Source organism: Pseudophryne corroboree, chromosome 2 (genome assembly GCF_028390025.1).
Source record: "Pseudophryne corroboree isolate aPseCor3 chromosome 2, aPseCor3.hap2, whole genome shotgun sequence".
Lineage (NCBI taxonomy): Eukaryota > Metazoa > Chordata > Amphibia > Anura > Myobatrachidae > Pseudophryne > Pseudophryne corroboree.
In genome coordinates this window covers 182,603,230-182,621,941 of record NC_086445.1, presented here as the reverse complement: position 1 = coordinate 182,621,941, position 18,712 = coordinate 182,603,230, and the positions used below count along the sequence as shown (strand labels likewise).

General features: G+C 45.4%; 1 protein-coding gene across 2 annotated transcripts in view; it reads left to right on the top strand.

Moving 5' to 3' along the window:
- The window catches only part of ITGB7 (integrin subunit beta 7), a 109,461-nt gene extending 91,059 nt beyond the window's left edge, over positions 1-18,402 (top strand). For both annotated transcript variants that reach the window (XM_063952101.1, XM_063952102.1), the window contains exons 13-16: positions 8,851-9,073; positions 10,157-10,371; positions 15,387-15,547; positions 18,190-18,402. In XM_063952101.1, the coding sequence (XP_063808171.1) occupies positions 8,851-9,073; positions 10,157-10,371; positions 15,387-15,547; positions 18,190-18,255 (665 nt within the window). In that variant the 3' untranslated portion in view covers positions 18,256-18,402. The remainder of the gene's footprint in view (positions 1-8,850; positions 9,074-10,156; positions 10,372-15,386; positions 15,548-18,189) is intronic.
- Positions 18,403-18,712: the final 310 nt, after the last annotated feature.

The window sequence follows — 18,712 nt, the reverse complement described above, 5'->3', positions numbered from 1 at the left end:
ATCTGTCCAGCTAGTGGAGCCCGGTGCTGGTTACAAAAACACCCCTACTCTTTTTGTCCTCCGTATTTTTGGAACCAGGACCAGGCGCAGAGCCCGATGCTGGACGTTTAAATATGGGGGAACCCCTGTCAATTTTTTACCCATATTTTTGCAACCAGGATCGGCTCAAAGAGCCGAGGCTGGTTATGCTTAGGAGGGGGGACCCCACGCAATTTTTTTAAAAAAAATTAACACTTTCCCACCCATTCCCACTGATAAACATGCACGGATCTCATGGATCCGTGCATGCATATCAGAACACGGTAATAAAAAGCAGGTCTGTTTTTTTTTAGCACTTTCTTACGATTTGTATTTTTTCACAGACACATTACAAATACGAATGGTTAGTAAATGACCGTGATTCAGACCTAAAGAGCCGCGTTTTGACCGATGGTGTATTCATTCGTATTTTTTTCCTACAACTTAAAAAAAAATACGAATGCCCTCATCACTGCCGTGATTTTTGCTTAGTAAATTCCCGAGATGACACTTTGAAGAAAAAACGGCATCTCGGTCAAAATCGGGAGCTTAGTAAATATACCCCTATGTGTCTGTTCTTCATTTATAGTACACTCATTCAGTCTAGCTGTGACTCATATATTGCCGCATATACTTCAATGTTATAGTTGATTCTATGGGGTTAATTCCCTTCTACACAGGCAAGTATTGATAACAACAGTCACACAGCGTCTGTTTCCTTTATTAGCAGCACAGCACAAGTCAAACAGTCTGACTATAACTCATGTGTGGCTCCAAATGTTTCAATATTGTAGCTATTCCTTAGCTTCTATCAGCACAAGCAATTGTTGATTAATGTTGTTACACTGTCCGTATCCTTTATTGGTAGCCCAGTCACACAGTCTAGCTGTGACTCATACACTGCTGTGAATGTTACAATATTGTAACTATTTCAGTGAGGTTAATTTCTATCAGTACAGACAGCTCTTAGAACATGATTTCTGTTTAAATCCACAGTATGGTTTATTTCTGTGTGATTAGTGTGGATTATTAGTGCATTCCTTTATTGCAAATTATCCCACCTCAATAATTAACACAGTATATATCCTTCCCTAATTATCTACAGTATTTTACTGCATATATACCATACACTAGGTCTCATAATAGAGTGTGTTGATAGTGGTAGTTGATTCTATGGGGTTAATTCCCATCAGCACAGACAGCTATTAATACATAGAATCACACAGCGTCTGTGTCCTTCATTAGCAGCACGAGTCACACAATCTGACTATAGCTCATGTGTGGCTCCAAATAGCTGTTAATTAATGTTGTTACACTGTGTCTATATTCTTTATTAGTAACCCAATTACACAGTCTAGCTGTAACTTATATGGTGCTGTGAGTGTTGCAATATTATAACCATTTTTGTGGAATTAATTTCTATCCGTACAGACAGCTATTAGGACATGATTTCTAATTGAATCCAAAGTATGGTTTATTACTGTGTAATTCTTGTGGATTATTGGTGATTCTTTATTACAAAATATTCCACCTAAATCAATACATATCACACACTGAGTCTCATGGTAGAGTGTGCTGATAATAACAGCACGTTGAAACACTGCTCTCCGTATGGCTGTCTAAGCACACTTTCTATCTATATAATTGTACCCTTCGAGGGGTGTAATATTAGAGTATCAATCTAAATCACTGACATGCTATATCGCTGTGGTACACAAGACTATCTACATACACATTTCTCTATCTAAATGAAATGCACGTTTCGCAATTGCATCTTCTGAGCCTCAGAAGAGGCAATTGCGAAACGTGCGTTAGGCCCCCCTGCGCATACGGCGTCCACTACTGTTTTAATGCGGAGGCAGAGAAACAAAGATCTTACACACTCCCGGAAGGGAATGATCATTTTGATAGAGAAATGTGTATGTAGATAGTCTTGTGTACCACAGCGATATAGCATGTGTGACTGGGCTACCAATAAAGAATACGGACAGTGTAACAACATTAATCAACAACTGCTTGTGCTGATAGAAGCTAAGGAATAGCTACAATATTGAAACATTTGGAGCCACACATGAGTTATAGTCAGACTGTTTGACTTGTGCTGTGCTGCTAATAAAGGACACAGACGCTGTGTGACTGTTGTTATCAATACTTGCCTGTGTAGAAGGGAATTAACCCCATAGAACCTATAAGGGGGGGTACTCACGGAGCGATATTCTAAGCAATCTGACTAGATTGCTTAGAATATCGGGATGATCGCTTCGTGTGTAGCCCCCTCGGCGATAGCGATGCGCGGCCCCGCACATCACTATCGCCGCTGCTAGATTGGCCTGCATGCAGGCCAATCTAGCGGGTCGCTCACTTCACCCGCTGGGTGAAGTGAGCGCCCCCCCCCCCCCCGTCTCCCCCCGCACGCTCAGCACAGATCGCGCTGTGCTGAGCGGCAGGAGAGATGTGTGCTGAGCGCTTCGCTCAGCACACATCTCTCCTATATCGGCCCGTGATTACTGGGCTTAACATTGAAGTATATGCGGCAATATATGAGTCACAGCTAGACTGAATGAGTGTACTATAAATGAAGAACAGACACTTAATATAACAATATCTATTAGACTCTTAGCACTATAGTATATCTCCTTAATGTGTGGTAAGATGGAATAATAGTGACCTCTACCATATGTCCAGACATTTGTGGGATTTGGATCTGGTCTTTAATGGACGTTACTTATTCCAGAAACGCAGCCAAGCAAGACTGTTTTGTTCACTGGAATGAATGAATTCCAAGGAGTAACACACACACTGTATATACATAGAAATTAATAAAATCATCTGTAAACATCTTGCTGTGAAGAAATTAACTTCTTAAGAAAGATATATAACATTGGGTTATTGTGTCTAATCGGACTCTTTTGCGGCACAACCAAAGAGATTGATCTCTTAGGGATTTATGTGAGCACACTGATTTGTTAGAGACTCCTATAGTGATTCTCTTACATATAGATTGAATATTAGTATATCTTGTCATACATGACCTTTATTGGTTATATTGAAAATAAGGAACAAAGAACAAGACATGAATTGCTGGTAACTATGTAATATTTAATAAATATAAAACAAGACATGAATCACTTCTGGGAACTATATAATGTTTATTAATAAATACAGTAAAATATATGAACATTTGCATATTATAAAGGAATACAGAACTTACAGTTTGCGGACGCCCTGTGTGCGAGGTGTCACATATTTTAAAACACTTTTTCTATTTTTTTACCTCTATATTTTACCCTATATTTCGCAATGTTTTTTATTAATACAAATTAAAAGTTAAATTTTATATTAGTAATGTGCACCACTATAAGGCAATCTTGTTTCTCTTTTTTAGCATATATATTACCCAATCTTGCCTGTGGTAGCACCCTTCAGTGAAGATAATTCATATGAACAAAATGGTAAACATTTAAGAGGGTTGGTTTAAAGGAACAGGCGACTTGTGCGACCTTTTCTTTTTGTTTACATGTACTTGCCTACTCTTCCGGAAGTTGCAAGAGACTCCACATTTTTTGGGTAGTGCCCTGCACCTCCAGAAGAGTAGGCAGATCTTCCACATCCTGCCCAATTCCTAGAGATACAGGGAATAATCCAGGGAATCTTAGCATATGGAGGGGACAGGGCTAAAATGATGATAATTGCTGGCTCCGCCTGCCCCTTCCCTAAGGACATGCAATTTTTGGCATTTTGACCAAAGCGTGGCCTAATGACATGAAGAGTTGGTCCTGCCCCAAAAGCTGTCAGCAGCATCTCTTCTGCTGGCTTCTCCTGGAGAACACAAAGAGGTCTGAACTAAGCCTTGGAAAGAGATAAAGTGGATAGAGATACAGTACCAACCAATCAGCTCTCACTGCCATGTTACAGACTGTGTTTGAAAAATTACAAGAGCTGATTGGTGGGTACTTAATCTCCATTCACTTTATCTCTCTCCAAGGCCTATTACATAGACCCCAAAGTACTTTCATTGAAATACACTCTTGCTAACAAAGGGCCTGATTCAGGTTTGTTAGCAAAGCAGAAAATCACAAAACTGGGCAAAACCATGTTGCACTGCAGGTGGGTCAGATGTAATGTGCAGAGAGATTTAGATTTGGGTGGATTATATTGTTTCTGTGCAGGGTTAATACTGGCTGCTTTTGCATGTAGCCCACAATTTTTAGACAGCTTTATTTTTACACTGCAATTTAGATTTCAGTTTGAACACACACCACCCAAATCTAAATCTCTGTACACGTTACATCTGCCCCACCTGCAGTGCAGCATGGTTTTACCCAGTTGTATGCTTTTTTGCTTTGCTAAACCTGAATCAGGCCCAGAATTAGCATCTAATGCTGGTCTTTCTCTTCCAGAGTACAATAGTTTCAAACTTTCCAATGATAAGGCCTACCTCCCATACCACTCTCCTGCTGTCCTACCCAGAGGTCACAGTGCAGCGGGAGACTCCCTGTCAGTCACTGGTCAGCGGTGAGTAGAGGCTGTGCTCATGTACACAGCGTCTATTCACGGGAGACAGAGGGACTGGGTACATGGCCAGCAGCTCACAGAGCGCTGGGCATGCCCCCATAGTTACAGAAAATGGGAGGCGTGGCTTGCGTTCATGGCATTCTGTGAAGCCACACAACCTTTTGTTTAGGTCACGCACCATTTTTGATCGTGTGCAGCGTAGATAGACACTCAAGTCCCAATTCACTTATCATGCATGTTGGGAGGTATGGATATGGCACAATGGGGAATATCAATTGTTTGAAAAGTCAGTTGGATGTCTGTTTTTTTTGTATCTAATAGACAGGAAAAAACAAACACCCAACCGACTTTTCAAACATTTGAATTCCCCCCTATGAATGCAGTTTCACTGTAGTAGCAAAATTATGTTCAGCCTTCAATAGTATTTGTATCTCTGGGTCTAATTCAGCATGGATCGGTGAAGTGCGGAAATTGCTATTCTGCGATTTCCGCACTTCTGTGCATGCGCACCCCCCCGAGGAATTAAACTGTGATCACATGCGATCGCAGTTTAAGAGCCGGCGGGGGCGGTGTCGCTTGTTTTGGAAGTGGCGATGTGGCATTGCGGGGCGCTAGCCAGACAACGGAGGCATGTCTGGGCCATTTGCAGGGCGGACCGCTGCGGCTGCATGATGTCACATGCAGCCGCTGTGAACCAAGATATGGCGGTCCAGCGACTGCCTTCGCAGCCTAGCAGTGAAGACAGAGGGCTACCCTTAATATGCGAGTGCTTTGCTGTTTTGCGAAGCGCTCACATTTCAGCAGGGGGGGACCTGGTATACTGGGCGGCCTTGCCATGTGCTGGGCACCCCCTCACACGAAAGAGAGAGGAGTTGTAGTTTTTCGCAAAACTACAAATCAGCTTGAATTAGGCTCTCAGTTCCAGGTTATTCAGCAAAACTGCAGCTGCTATCACTTGCATGCTGGGGGCCGCCCAGCACAGGGCAAGGTTGCGCAACATGCTAATGGTGGCCAGCTATAGTTTTGTGCACTGGTCCAGGGGGCGGGTGAATGCAGTCGCGTATGTGACTTGAAAAAGGTCCTTAGTCAGGTCTTATATCAATCTTTCTCAGAAAATGGCTTCCTTTCTCTTTCCATTTAACAAACTCACATGCACAGCCCTGACCTGATGTATACCTGTTGTCTGCGTTGAGACCATGTACTACATTATTTCTGGTGGATTGATCACACTGAGTAGCAGAGATGCCACTCACCTGCTTAGAATGTACTAATTGATTGAATTGTCTATATACTGTGGGCTCTGGATTATTATTTCTGAGAATCTTTTCCATTGCTTATATGGATGCAAAGTGCTGTAACTAGACATTTTAGCGCTGTGTGCAAGAAACGGCATCGGCGCCCCCCCCTTTAACGTAAAAAGGCGGCAGTGCACATCGTAGGTGCGCGCAAAAAATATAGGGGCATGGCTTCACGAGAAAGGGGTGTGGCCACAAAATAATACCAATTCATAATGGTGCACAGTAGTCTCCATTATTCAAATTACACCGCACAGTAGCGCCACGACACCAGGTAGAGCCTCTTTTTACACATTACAGCAGACAGCATTCCCCTTTTTACACATTACGGCAGACAGCGTCCCCTTTTTACACATTACGGCAGACCGCGCCCCCTTTTTACACATTACGGCAGACCACGTCCCCTTTTTTACACATTACGGCAGACTGCGTCCCCTTTTTTACACATTATGGCAGACAGCGTCCCCTTTTTACACATTACGGCAGACAGCGTCCCCCTTTTTACACATTACGGCAGACAGCGTCCCCTTTTTACAAATTACGGCAGACAGCATCCCCTTTTTACACATTACGGCAGACAGCGTCCCCTTTTTACACATTACGGCAGACAGCGTCCCCTTTTTACACATTACGGCATACAGTCCCCCTTTTTACACATTACGGCAGACAGCATCCCCTTTTTACACATTACTGCAGACAGCGTCCCCTTTTTACACATTACGGCATACAGTCGCTCTTTTTACACATTACGGCAGACAGTGTCCCCTTTTTACACATTATGGCAGACTGCGTCCCCTTTTTTATACATTACGGCAGACTGCGTCCCCTTTTTTACACATTACGGCAGACAGCGTCCCCTTTTTACACATTACGGCAGACAGAGTCCCCCTTTTACACGTTACGGCAGGATAGGTCCCCCTTTCACACATTATGGCAGGCAGAGTCCCCCTTACACCTTAGAGTGTAGTGTAGTGAAAGGTACTGTGGTGTAGTGTAGTGTAGTGTAGTGTTCTGAAGTGAAGTGTAGTGTAATATAGTGTAGTGAAGTATAGTGTAATATAGTATAGTATAGTGTAGTGTCTGTGTAGGCACTTACGTGCTGTTGCCGGCTCCTGACTCCTCCTGTCCACTTCACAGGCAGCAGAGATCAGCCGCAGCGCTGCCGGGACCTCAGCAGCAGTGGCAGCGACTTAAGCTGGACACGGACGGGCGGGCAGGCGGCTTCAGAGGAAGAGACTACAGCCATGGAGACGTCATGGGAGGAGACACTAGAGGGGGCGGAGACTGGGCATGGCTCGGGGAGAGACTCAGTTGGGAGCCGTAGACCATGGGACACCCGCATCTGATTGGCTGCGGCAGACGCAACATTTGAAAGTCCGCTGGTGCTGTTGTCTCCGTGACAACCCGACGCCCTCCTAAGTGTGGCGCCTCACTCAGCCGCGTAGTCGGCGTATGGGGCGTGCCGGCATAGGGGGAATATGCGCTCTAACTAGGTGTGCGCTGTGGGCAATGCCCCTTATGCACACACCTAGTTACGGCGCTGTGGATGCCCTTTTTGGCTGGTCTTGATAAAGATTCTATACATGAATCGAAACGTCAACTTCTTGGAGCCATTATATTGAACATTAAACATCATTGAACTTTTATGGACTTCTTTTTCATTGGAGAGTCCCCCCCCCCCCCCCCCCCCCCGATGTGGTAATTGTTCTATATTTGTGGACCCACCGTTTTAGTGGAATATCATTGGGTGCACCTCACCGATGTGATATGCCTGATGAGAGTGCTGGATTTATTTATATATATATATATATATATGTATAGTACCTTGTTGCCCCGGCACTCCAAATATCCACTAGGGGATGTGTCTCGCTCCGGTGCCTTCCTCCGTGGAGAGCTTTGGTGAGGCCCCCCAGGGTATGGCGATCACAAATGAGGCGGCACTCAGAGGCTGTCACAAAATTCTTGTAATAGTAATATATATATATACACACACACACAAAAATGTTCTCCTATATTGTGCAAAATCGTATAATGCAAATTAAAGTCCAGATGCTGTCCGTTTTTGTTGTTCAGCTTCTCTTCCCAAAGGTCTGTATTTCTGTGCATGAAAAAAGAATAGAAGGCGCACTATGGTAAAATATGTCTAAAACTCAATTCTTCTGAAAACAATTAAGAGCCACTCACATATAAAGTTGTGATATATAGAGATATCGGAAAAAGTGCATAGAAATAGTACCTCCGGTCATCCCACATAAGACGGCACCTCTGGCGTCCTATCCAATCCACTCCCAAACATGTTTCATCCCGAAAAACTGCTCTTCGCACTGCCACGATGCCTCTCCGGATCTCTCAAACACACTGCTAATATTTCTTCTGAGGTCTCCAGAGCTCTAACCATAGGCATTTCTAAAATGTGTGCATGCAGGCCTCTGGATTCAGGGGTGCCCACACCGCACACACTGCACCCATATATTATACTTACCCCTCTGGAGGATTTGCACATGCGCACTGGAGATGTCTCCGGGAACAAGGTGCAGGAGCCATGTTTCCGGAGACTTGCACATGCACAGTAAACTCTGGCATTATGCCAGAGTCTACTTGTTGCCAGGGAGGAAGGAGCCCGCAACAGAGGCTTTACAGTTTACACGGGTCCCCTCCTCTCTTAAAACGCCCTTGCCTCTATCAGCGAGCAGTCAGTGGCACTGGTACTTGGCATCACCTCAGTTTTGTTGCTTACCCAGTCTAAGCTCACAGACCTGTGGTACCTCACCCTGCTCGCCAGCTCTGCTCCTCAGCATCTTTCTGTCTCTACTGCACAAGTGCAAACCACAAATCCTCTTTCACTTACCAATTTATCTCTTTCTGAACTCAGCGGCTCTACCTGTTGGCAGCCTTTGGTATAACAGAATCCATTGGCTTCCATTGAAGCCAGGGGCATCACACATATAGAGGACATGTACATGCTAATGCAGATAAGTAAGCAGTATATACATATTTTACTATTATTTCCCTTCCTTGTCAGGTTCTTCCAGGGGCACTTGCAAATGTGGTTCCTGTGAGTGCACCTCCAATTACACAGGCAGTGCATGCGGCTGCAGTCTGGATACCAGCGCTTGTATAACACCCAGCGGGATATGCAGCGGGCATGGAAAGTGCGAGTGCAATAAATGCGTCTGTGAAAAAGGATACTTTAACAAGTTGTGTAGTGAATGCCCTGGATGCCAGACACTATGTCAGAAACACAGGTAACTTTACAGGGATATTACTGTGGTGCTGTTCAAAAAATGGAATGTCCAGGAAATGTCTGAATTTCGGATAACTGAAATGGTTATTCCGGGAGTGTAGACCGTCTTGGATCCTTCCCACTTCCCCAGAGATGTGGGTGGTCCAGGGGATCAGTGATGCGATTGTAGGCGATTCACTTCTACATGTGTACAAAGCTGCAAATCACAGGGCAGGTATCTTCCAGTTAAAAGTGGGCAATTATAAATGTAAGATATTTAGGGGAAGATGTACTAAGCCGTGGAGAGAGATAACTACCAACCAATCAGCTTCTGTCATTTTTGGAAACACAACCTGTAACATGGCAGTTAAGAGCTGATTGGTGGTACTTTATCTCTCTCCACTTTATCACTCTCCAAGGCTTAGTACATCTCCCCGTTAATGAGGTACCCACAAATCATTATCGCTATGCAGGGGCAGATTCACCTGTCTGTGGAGCCTGTTTTGTGTGTTGTCATGTGGCTCCACCACCCACATGACAGGCAGCCCACCGCACTCAGGGGGTAATTAAGATCTGATTGTAGATGTGCTAAATTTAGCACATCTACGATCATTTACTCTGACATGCGGGGGGACGTCCAGGACAGGGATAGTCCGTCCAGCATGTCAGGCCCTACCCCACCCACACACACACACCCGCACAGGTGCAAAAGCATTATACGGTGGTGATGCTTTTGCACCTGGCGAGTAGCTCCCTGCAAGCGCAGCCCCTGTGTGCTGGCAAGCCGCTACCCGCCACGTCCCGGGTCGCAGTGGCTGTGTGCAACTTCATGCAGCGGCACGCCCCCCCAACGGTCCGGAAACGCCTGCGTTGTCTGATCCGCGCCCTGCCAACGGTGTTCTAATGCCGTTGGCATGCCTCCTCCCGCCCCGCGACCGCCTCTGCCTGTCAATCAGAGCACACTCCACATAGGGATTCAGACTGTGATTGCTGCCGCTCCATAAATATCCCGGGCTGGTTTTCCATCCCAGTCCACCCCTGTTGCTATGTAAGTTATTTTACAAGGAAGAATATTAACTTATCATCTGTGCTTCCTCTTTTGCAGCGCATGTGCTGAATGCAAGGCATTTGGGACAGGACCTCTCAGGGATAATTGCTCCTTATCCTGTACTCTTGTCAGTGTCACAATGATTAAAGCCTCTGAGTCAGTAGGGGAGGACAGGGATGGATGGTGCCAAGAGAAAACAGAAGACACACTGCTTACATTCCACGTGGCGGAGGACAAAGGGCTCGTGACTATCCACGTGCAGGAAAAGGAAGGTAATGAACAAAGAAGGTAATTCAGAGTTGATCGCAGCAGCAAATTTGTTAGCAGTTGGGAAAAACTATGGGGGTCATTTCGACCCGTTCGCACGCAGCGGTTTATCGCTGTGGTGCGAACGGGTCCGGAATGTGCATGTGCAGCGTCCGCAGTGCACGTGCGTGACGTTGCCCGGCGACAGGGGTCGCCGGGTTACATCGCATCTAACGAAGGAAGCGGTCGCAGAGCCGACCGCAAAGAAGATTGACAGGAAGAAGGCGTTCCAGGGCGGATCCGGACCGCTGGCTGCCGTTTTCGGGGAGTGGTAAGTAAAACGCAGGTGTGTCCAGGAGAACGGAGGGAGGATGTCTGACGTCAAAGCCGGCTCCAGCATCGCAGCGATCGTCGCACAGGGTAAGTATGTATAGGGCTAGTCTACATCTGCTTGACATTTTTTTAGCTTAGCAGGGCTGCACAAGCGATCGCAGCCCTGCTAAGCTAAAATACACTCCCCCATAGGCGTGTACTAGTTGATCGCAGCAGCAGTTGCTGGCTGTGATCAACTCGTAATGACCACCTATGTGCACTGCAGGTGTGGCAGATATAACATGTGCAGAGAGAGTTAGATTTGGGTGGGTTATATTGTTTCTGTGCAGGGTAAATACTGGCTGCTTTATTTTTACACTGCAATTTAGATTTCAGTTTGAACACACCACACGCAAATCTAACTCTCTCTGCATGTTATATCTGCCCCACCTGCAGTGCACATGGGGGGTCATTCCGAGTTGATCGTAGCTGTGCAAAATTTTGCACAGCTACGATCAACTTTCCTGACATGCAGGGGGATGCCAAGCACGGGGCTAGTCCGCCCCGCATGTCAGTCCGCCCCCCCCTCGCAGAAGTGCAAAGGCATCGCACAGCGGCGATGCCTTTGCACTTCAGGAGTAACTCCCGGCCAACGCAGCTTTAGCGAGCTGGCCGGGAGCTACTCCTCGCTCCCTGGCCCGCAGCGGCTGCGCATGACGTCATGCAGCCGCTGCGGCCCGCCCCCTGTTTGGTCCGGCCACGCCTGCGTTGGGCGGGCCGCGCCTTCGAAATGGCGGCCAAACGCCGCCGTTTCGCCCCCTCCCGCTCATCGACTGCCTCTGCCTGTCAATCAGGCAGAGGCGATCGCTGTCCTGCTACGGCCGTCGGCCGTCCCACAGGCGCAAAAAAGGCGCCGGCGCATGCGCAGCAGGGACCCGTTCGCTCTTCTGCGTGAAAACGCAGTGAGCGAACGGGTTGGTATGACACCCATGGTTTTGCTCAACTGCTAACAAATTTGCTGCTGCGATCAACTCTGAATTAGGCCCAAAGTCTCTACTCAAAAACAAAATAGTTACTGCAAAAGTTTTGAATACACAACAGCAATAATGGCCTCAAAAATCTTCAATTAGCCAGTATATGTATTAATGTCTTATCAATAGCGCATGTCACAAAAAAGTTTTTTTTTTTTTTTTTTTACTAGGTGTGATACTTATTTTACGGTCACCTATAGATAGCATTATAGCATAATTGCCCATCATTTTAAGTGTAGTTCTTGAAGAAATCTTGCAATACACCATGGGCCTGATTCGGAGATAGACGTAATGTCAGTGTTGTACGCTGTGGAGCATTTGTTTCTACTGTGAATGTGTATAAGTCGCACTGTTTCATGTGCCGCTATGGTCCTGTGATGCTGGTCACAGTGAGGACTTATTCGCAGTGTGAGTGACAGTCAGGGGGCGTTTGTGGGAGGTAACGGGGAGTGGTAAACCAAATGTAGGCATGTCGCAACCGCTTCAGGGGCATGTTACATTGCTACTTCGTTCCCATATGCAGTTACAAGGGTTCCAGCATCTTACTTCATGCTGCAATATCATATGGTTATTCAGAGGTTCCACTATTGACAGAAGTGCGTCTGATGTCTGTGTCCTCGTACACAAGCGGCGGATCAGAAACACCTCCAGTGGGCGTCTCAATACAAATCCCAGCGGCTGTGACATTAGACTGCACCTTATATCAGTCATACTGTCCCAACATCAGTTGTAAGATGGCGAGGCTGGCGGAAACTTGGTCAGACATTGAAGGGCAGAGTGTGATCAGATTTCTGTGTCTTAAGGGCACATCAGCAGCTGAAATTCATTGGCAACTTATTTAGATGTATAGTGATAACGTCATGTCATGGAAACAGGTTTGGGTTCGGTACACCGCCTTTGATAATGACAGGCCAGATGTTCACGATGAGCAGAGTTCCATTAGTAGGTACTAGATCATCCTCCCTACAGCCCTGACCGGGCAACGAGTGATTTCCATCACTTTGGACTATTGAAGAAGCACCTGGGTGGAAGGAGATGCACAACTGACAGTGAAGTTCAGCAACCCGTCATGTCCTGGCTTTAGGCGCTTGATACTGATTTCTTCTATGCCGGAATAGATGCCTTGGTGTACCAAATGCTTAGACAAGTATGGGGACTACAGTATGTGGAACAATAATCTGTACCAAGGCCATACTATTTACCTTATAAAGCTGCATAACACATGGTGCTCACCACGCTGCCACGGCACCTGGCAGGGTCGCAATGATGTCATAACATGAGCAGACGCACAGGCACATCGGCTGACCCCTATGGGGGCATGTCCGACAATTGTGTATACCATTACCACAACAACAGGTTGTGTACAACTGATTATAGCGGTTACCAGGACATCAAAACTGTTTACATAAAATGCTAGAAACCGACAACATACTGTATGTAAAGCACTATAAATAAGAACCATATTAATTGTAATCTTATTAATAAATTCATTACTTATCTAAAACATACACATCTCAAGAAAATACACATTAAAAGAGACAACTCCAAGGGCATCCTAATAGGGATACATCATAAAGCCATATATAGAATTAAGGGTGCAGAATTGTATCACCATTAGCGATAGGTACTGAAAGTATTCATAGTAAAGTCTATACCTATCTAACTAGCACAGCACATATAAAAAATATAAGACATGTTTAAAGGTAGGACTGAATAAAAATTCATCATTAATATTTAGAAAAAAAACTGTTGAATGTAATAATTGTAATAAATTAGTGTGGTTGTACAGTCTGAAAAGTGAAATTCCCTAGCTCTCCATATTAGACTCTCATCCTCTCTACAAAACTTCATATGGCCTCTCAAGACTCACTTTTTCATCAAAGCCTGCCATCCCTCATCCTAACCCTCTGTCCCACGCTCACTGCCTACCCCGTCTGGGTCACCCCTGTTTATCTGCCCCTTCCCTTTTGAATGTAAGCTCTCACGAGCAGGGCCCTCTTCCCTCATGTGGTTTTTCTTCTGTTATGTCACTTTCAGACACGTGAGCTGGGAAATTGCTGGGACTAGCAAGCCGGAAAATTCCTGAGTCTCAGCTCCATGACCCTGGTCGGGAGCATGGTCGTGGACACAGAACTTAGTCCCGGGTTGTCTCCTTTATCACATTCAGAAATCCCGGGTTCATGCACGGTCACGGGCAAAAACCTGGGATATAGCTCCATGTGTGAAAGGGGTATTACTTAGACTATCAGCTATTCCATATTGCCTACAACGGCACCTAACCTTTGGTTCTGACGCTCAAATGCTTATTTCAGTGTTATGACCACTGACCATTTACTTGTCCTACATTGTCTTGTACTGTAAGTCACTGTTTTTTTGTTTTGCTCATTTGTTTATTTACTCTGTTAGGCGCTGCAGTACCCTTGTGGCGCCATATAATTAAAGGAAAATAATGATAATAATAATAATAATAATAATAGAAGCAAGGTAACTGGTTGATATTTCAGTCAAAAGCCCCACAAAAGGTTACCAGATGTCAGCCTAAATGTAAAACTAGTCCAAGTATATATGATATTTTAAAAGTGAAAACTGCATGCACATCCTTATTGATTTACCTTTGTTGTGCCATCAGTCCTGCGCCAGCTACTGTGCAACATTTATGGGATAGTATGACAGAAGTTGAAATAAGGACAGAGGGAAATCTACTCTGACCATAATATCATCTAGATTCTAGGCAAATAGTATAGCTGGTTCGGCATAAAAATAAATAAATACCAACCTGTTTTTGAGACTAACCAAAAACGAATCATGTATGCGCTATAAAGGTATGCTTTTTCCCTCTCTTGTCAAGTGTTTATGGGGTCTATTCATGAAGCAGTGAAAAGTCTGGAGAAATGAGGCATTGGAGAAGTTGCCCATGGCAACCAATCAGCATTGAAGTAAGATTTATACTTTGCATACTATACAACTGTACGGAGCAGCTGATTGGTTGCCATGGGCAACTTCTCCACAGGCTCACTTCTCCACTCTTATCACTGCTTCATGAATTGACACCTAAAACTTTTCTGTGTAGGCTATCTTAACCTTCAATTCTTCTTACTGACACTGTGGACAACATAAGAACAATGCACTCATTGCATACTTACCTACTCTCCCGGAAGCTGCGGGAGGCTCCCGTTTTTTGGGGTAGCCCCCCGCACCCCCGGAAGAGTGGGCAGGTCTCCCGCATCCTGCTCACACCCTAGTGATGCGAGCAGGATAGAGAGATAACTTCGCGGGTCCGTCGGGTGGAGAAGGGGTTAAAATGATGCAAATCGCGTCATTTTAGCCCCACCCCCTTCCCGCGGACCCGCGAATCGCTGCATTTCTCGATGTGGGGGGGCGGGGCTTAGTGATGTCACAGTCCGCCCCCGCCCCCCGAAGACACATGCAGCGTCTCCTCTCCGGACTTCTCCCAGAGAGGAGACTTACAATGTAGGCAAGTATGACTCATTGGCCACTTTAACAAGTGTGATGCTGTAATGCTTACCTGGCATTTATCATCCAATAAACATGATTTATAACACAATATTTAATCTTTTCATTGTTTTTTTTATACAATCATAAAGCATGCTTAGCCTTGTTTTACCGATAGCTGCATTACTTTATATTTACCGCTTGTTCTTACCGATAATTTCCATCTTTTTTTTTACTCGTTACAGAGAATGCATATCAGACAAACCGTCTCATCTTCGGCCTCGTTCTGGGCATTGTATTGTTAGGGTTACTCGTCATCGTCTCCTATCGGATCATTGTGGAGTTGTTTGACAGGCGGGAATATCAACGCTTCCTGAAAGAACGAAAAAATGAACAATGGAACGATGTAAGCGAAATGCATGGAGGGAAATTTTAGTGTTTACTCTTACTGACTAATACTCTTACTGAACACTATTTTTTTTTCTTAAAGTCTGTTTATTAAATTTTTTCATGAACTTGCAATATACAGATCAACATATAGGGGTGTATTCAATACCTGTCGGAAACTGCGGTCTTGTCGGAAAGACGGCAGTTTCCGACATGTTTAGGTCGGAAGGGGTTCCGACCTACTCAATGCGGCCCAATTTTTTCCGACAAGTCGGGAAATCCGACTTGTCAGAAAGCTGTCGGAATGCACGTGGATCGGCAGAATAGCCGCCAATCTGCGTGCTTCTGTCGGAAAGGGGACCAAATCTGACAGGTTTTTGGCCCGTTTCCGACAATGTCTATCCGACTTTGTATAAAGTCGGATTGACATTGTCGGAACCGGGGAGATGAGAGGGGGGAGCGGGGACAGGTAGGAAGGTACGGGGACCAAGCACACTGCACTAGTGATGACGCCAGGTCACCCGGTACTACTCCCTCAAGTCCCCCCCCCCCCATGTACATACACCGGCACACTGACTACACTCATCACCCAGAGGGAGAGAACAGGACCCCCAGCACCGGCAGCACCAGGGTTTACCTGCGGTCACAGTCACAGGGCTCTGTATGGGCCGGATCCACCGCCTCCCGACAGTGCTGCCCATGTGCACTCACCCCCCAGAAACAGGTCCCCGAGCCGGCCCTGCACATGCTAGACACCTGCTGTCACTCACTGCTGGCAAGCTATGTCGCTGCCCGGGCTGTCACGGTACTGGGGAGAGCGTAAACGGACATTACGGGTCCCGTGCCCCGGGGTCGAGCGGCCACAGCTGGCCGCTGTGTGCTGAGCCGTCCTCTCCTGCTACACTGCCGGTGCTGTCGGGCTTCCCGGTCCCCCCACAGCTGCCAGTCACCCGCCCGCCCAGTGCCCCGGCCCCACCACTCACATTGCTGTGCTGATTGATGGCCTGCGAGGAGAGGAGCGGAGACTGGTGAGAAGAGGAGCAGGGACGGATGAGGAGGAGCGGGTCAGCCGTCCCTGCCGGTACTTGTGATAGTTGTCGGGAACGACTGTCGGATTTGGCCGCTCATTGAATAGCCCTTGTCGGATACATTCCGACAACTGCATGTCGGAATGGATCCGACTCATATTGAATACACCCCATAAAATACAATCAAGTAGGGGGAATACAATATGAGATAGATTACGGTTGAAAAAAAAAAAATAACAATATGTCAGCATATAGAGAACACTATAAAATAATAAATAAAATAATAAAGCAACATGTTATATACATCCCAAATAATAATTCCAGCATTTGACAAGGTCAGTAAATCCTGATAACAACCATAAACTAAAGTATATAAAAATATGAAAGAGGGTAGCAAGCATGGAAAACTGTGGGTAGAGGGGAAGGAAGAGGAAATGAAAAAGAGGGAAAGGCGGAGGAGAGGATCAGTTGGAGTGTCGTCGAGAGCAAGAGAATATCATGAACAGTGAATGAAACTAAATTGTGGATAATGGCGGTTTGGCCTCAAAGTGGCTTGTTCAGACTTTGATAAAAGTAGGAGGGGTATTATGTAGGAATGCAGTGATACTTTCCATTGTATTGACAGACCAGATTGCATTAATCATGGCTGAGGGAGGTGTAAGTGATTTCCACTGTGATGCAACATGACGTTTGGCTGTATTCAGTATATGTTTGACCAACTTCTGAGTTGATCGTGGAAAAGATAGAATAGGTCTACATAAGAGCGAATAAAGAGGGGTAACTGGCATTTGTAGCTCAGTTATAGATTTTATCCGTTCATGGATCTCTGTCCAGAAGGACTGAATGCAGGGACATCTCCACCAGATATGCATCAGTTCCCTGCTGGCCACATAGTCGCCAACACAGGCTTGAAGCAGTGGGGTGTATCAAGTGGAGACGAGTGGGCACTAAGTACCAACGAAAGTAGAATTTACACAAATTCTCTTTAACATGTACACAGATAAAGCTCTTGGCGACTTCTAATCTGATTTTGGACCTCGAGGTCAGAGTCTCACCCATATCTCGTCCCCTTGCCAATTTGTGTGACTCCTTTTGGGGTTGATTATTGGAGAGTAGTAATTGATATATAGTAGATATGAGCCCCTTGGTATTCTGGGGGTGTCTGCATAGCAATTCTAAACTGGACGTAGAGATGGGGGGAGGGTTCTGTAGGAGTGATTGGCAAAAGTGTCGTAGTTGGTAGAAAACTATGTGGGAAAGAGTAGCGAATCTGTAAACTAGAGAAATCATTGATGGAGCATAGTGGTGCAGTAGCTAAGGGAAAAGGATATTTTTACCCAATAAATTAAATCGGATAGGTGATGATGTGGGACTCCACAAAGGTAAGTATAATTAAGGGTGCTCAGTTTTGGCTCTGCTAAACCCAGAGGCCTGTGTGCCACCACACATCCTGCGCCCATTATAGATAAGCCAATGGACATACCGGTCTGTGTAATCTGATCTCAGAATTGCTTACCCCCTTATGGCAGCATGATGCTTTCATTTCGTAATAACATCCATACACAGTATATATATATATATATATATATATATATTATTATATTATTATTATTTTATTGTTTTTAAATTGCAGGCACAAAACCCACTGTATAAAAGTGCTACGACTACTGTACTAAACCCAAACTTCATCCAAGAGTAATCAGCATCTTCACAATTGGATATTTGGTAGCAGAAGACACAGACTGTATAGAACCATTGTTCATGTGGCTCCGTCGTACTTGTCACCAAGAAAGCAGCATGCACTCTGTTATCTGGTCAGGAGTGAATAAAGAAGAATCACAATGAATGGTCTATGTTATGCTGTTTGTGGGGGTTTGGGAAGGGGGGTTGGAGGAAAGCTGAGTAATAGAACATTTATATATTTACACATTTTTATGCTTTCTTTTCTAATTTAAACTGTGTAAAGGGCTGCTTAATTATTAAAGTAATTTGGTGTTCTCCTGTACTTCCTCCCACTGCACTGTCTTTGATGTGACCACGCCATCAGTGCATGGCCCACGGTATATGGGGGCAGATGTATTAACCAGGAGAAGGCATAAGGAAGTGATAAACCAGTGATAAGTGCAAGCTGATAAGTACAAGGTTAGCAGAACTGC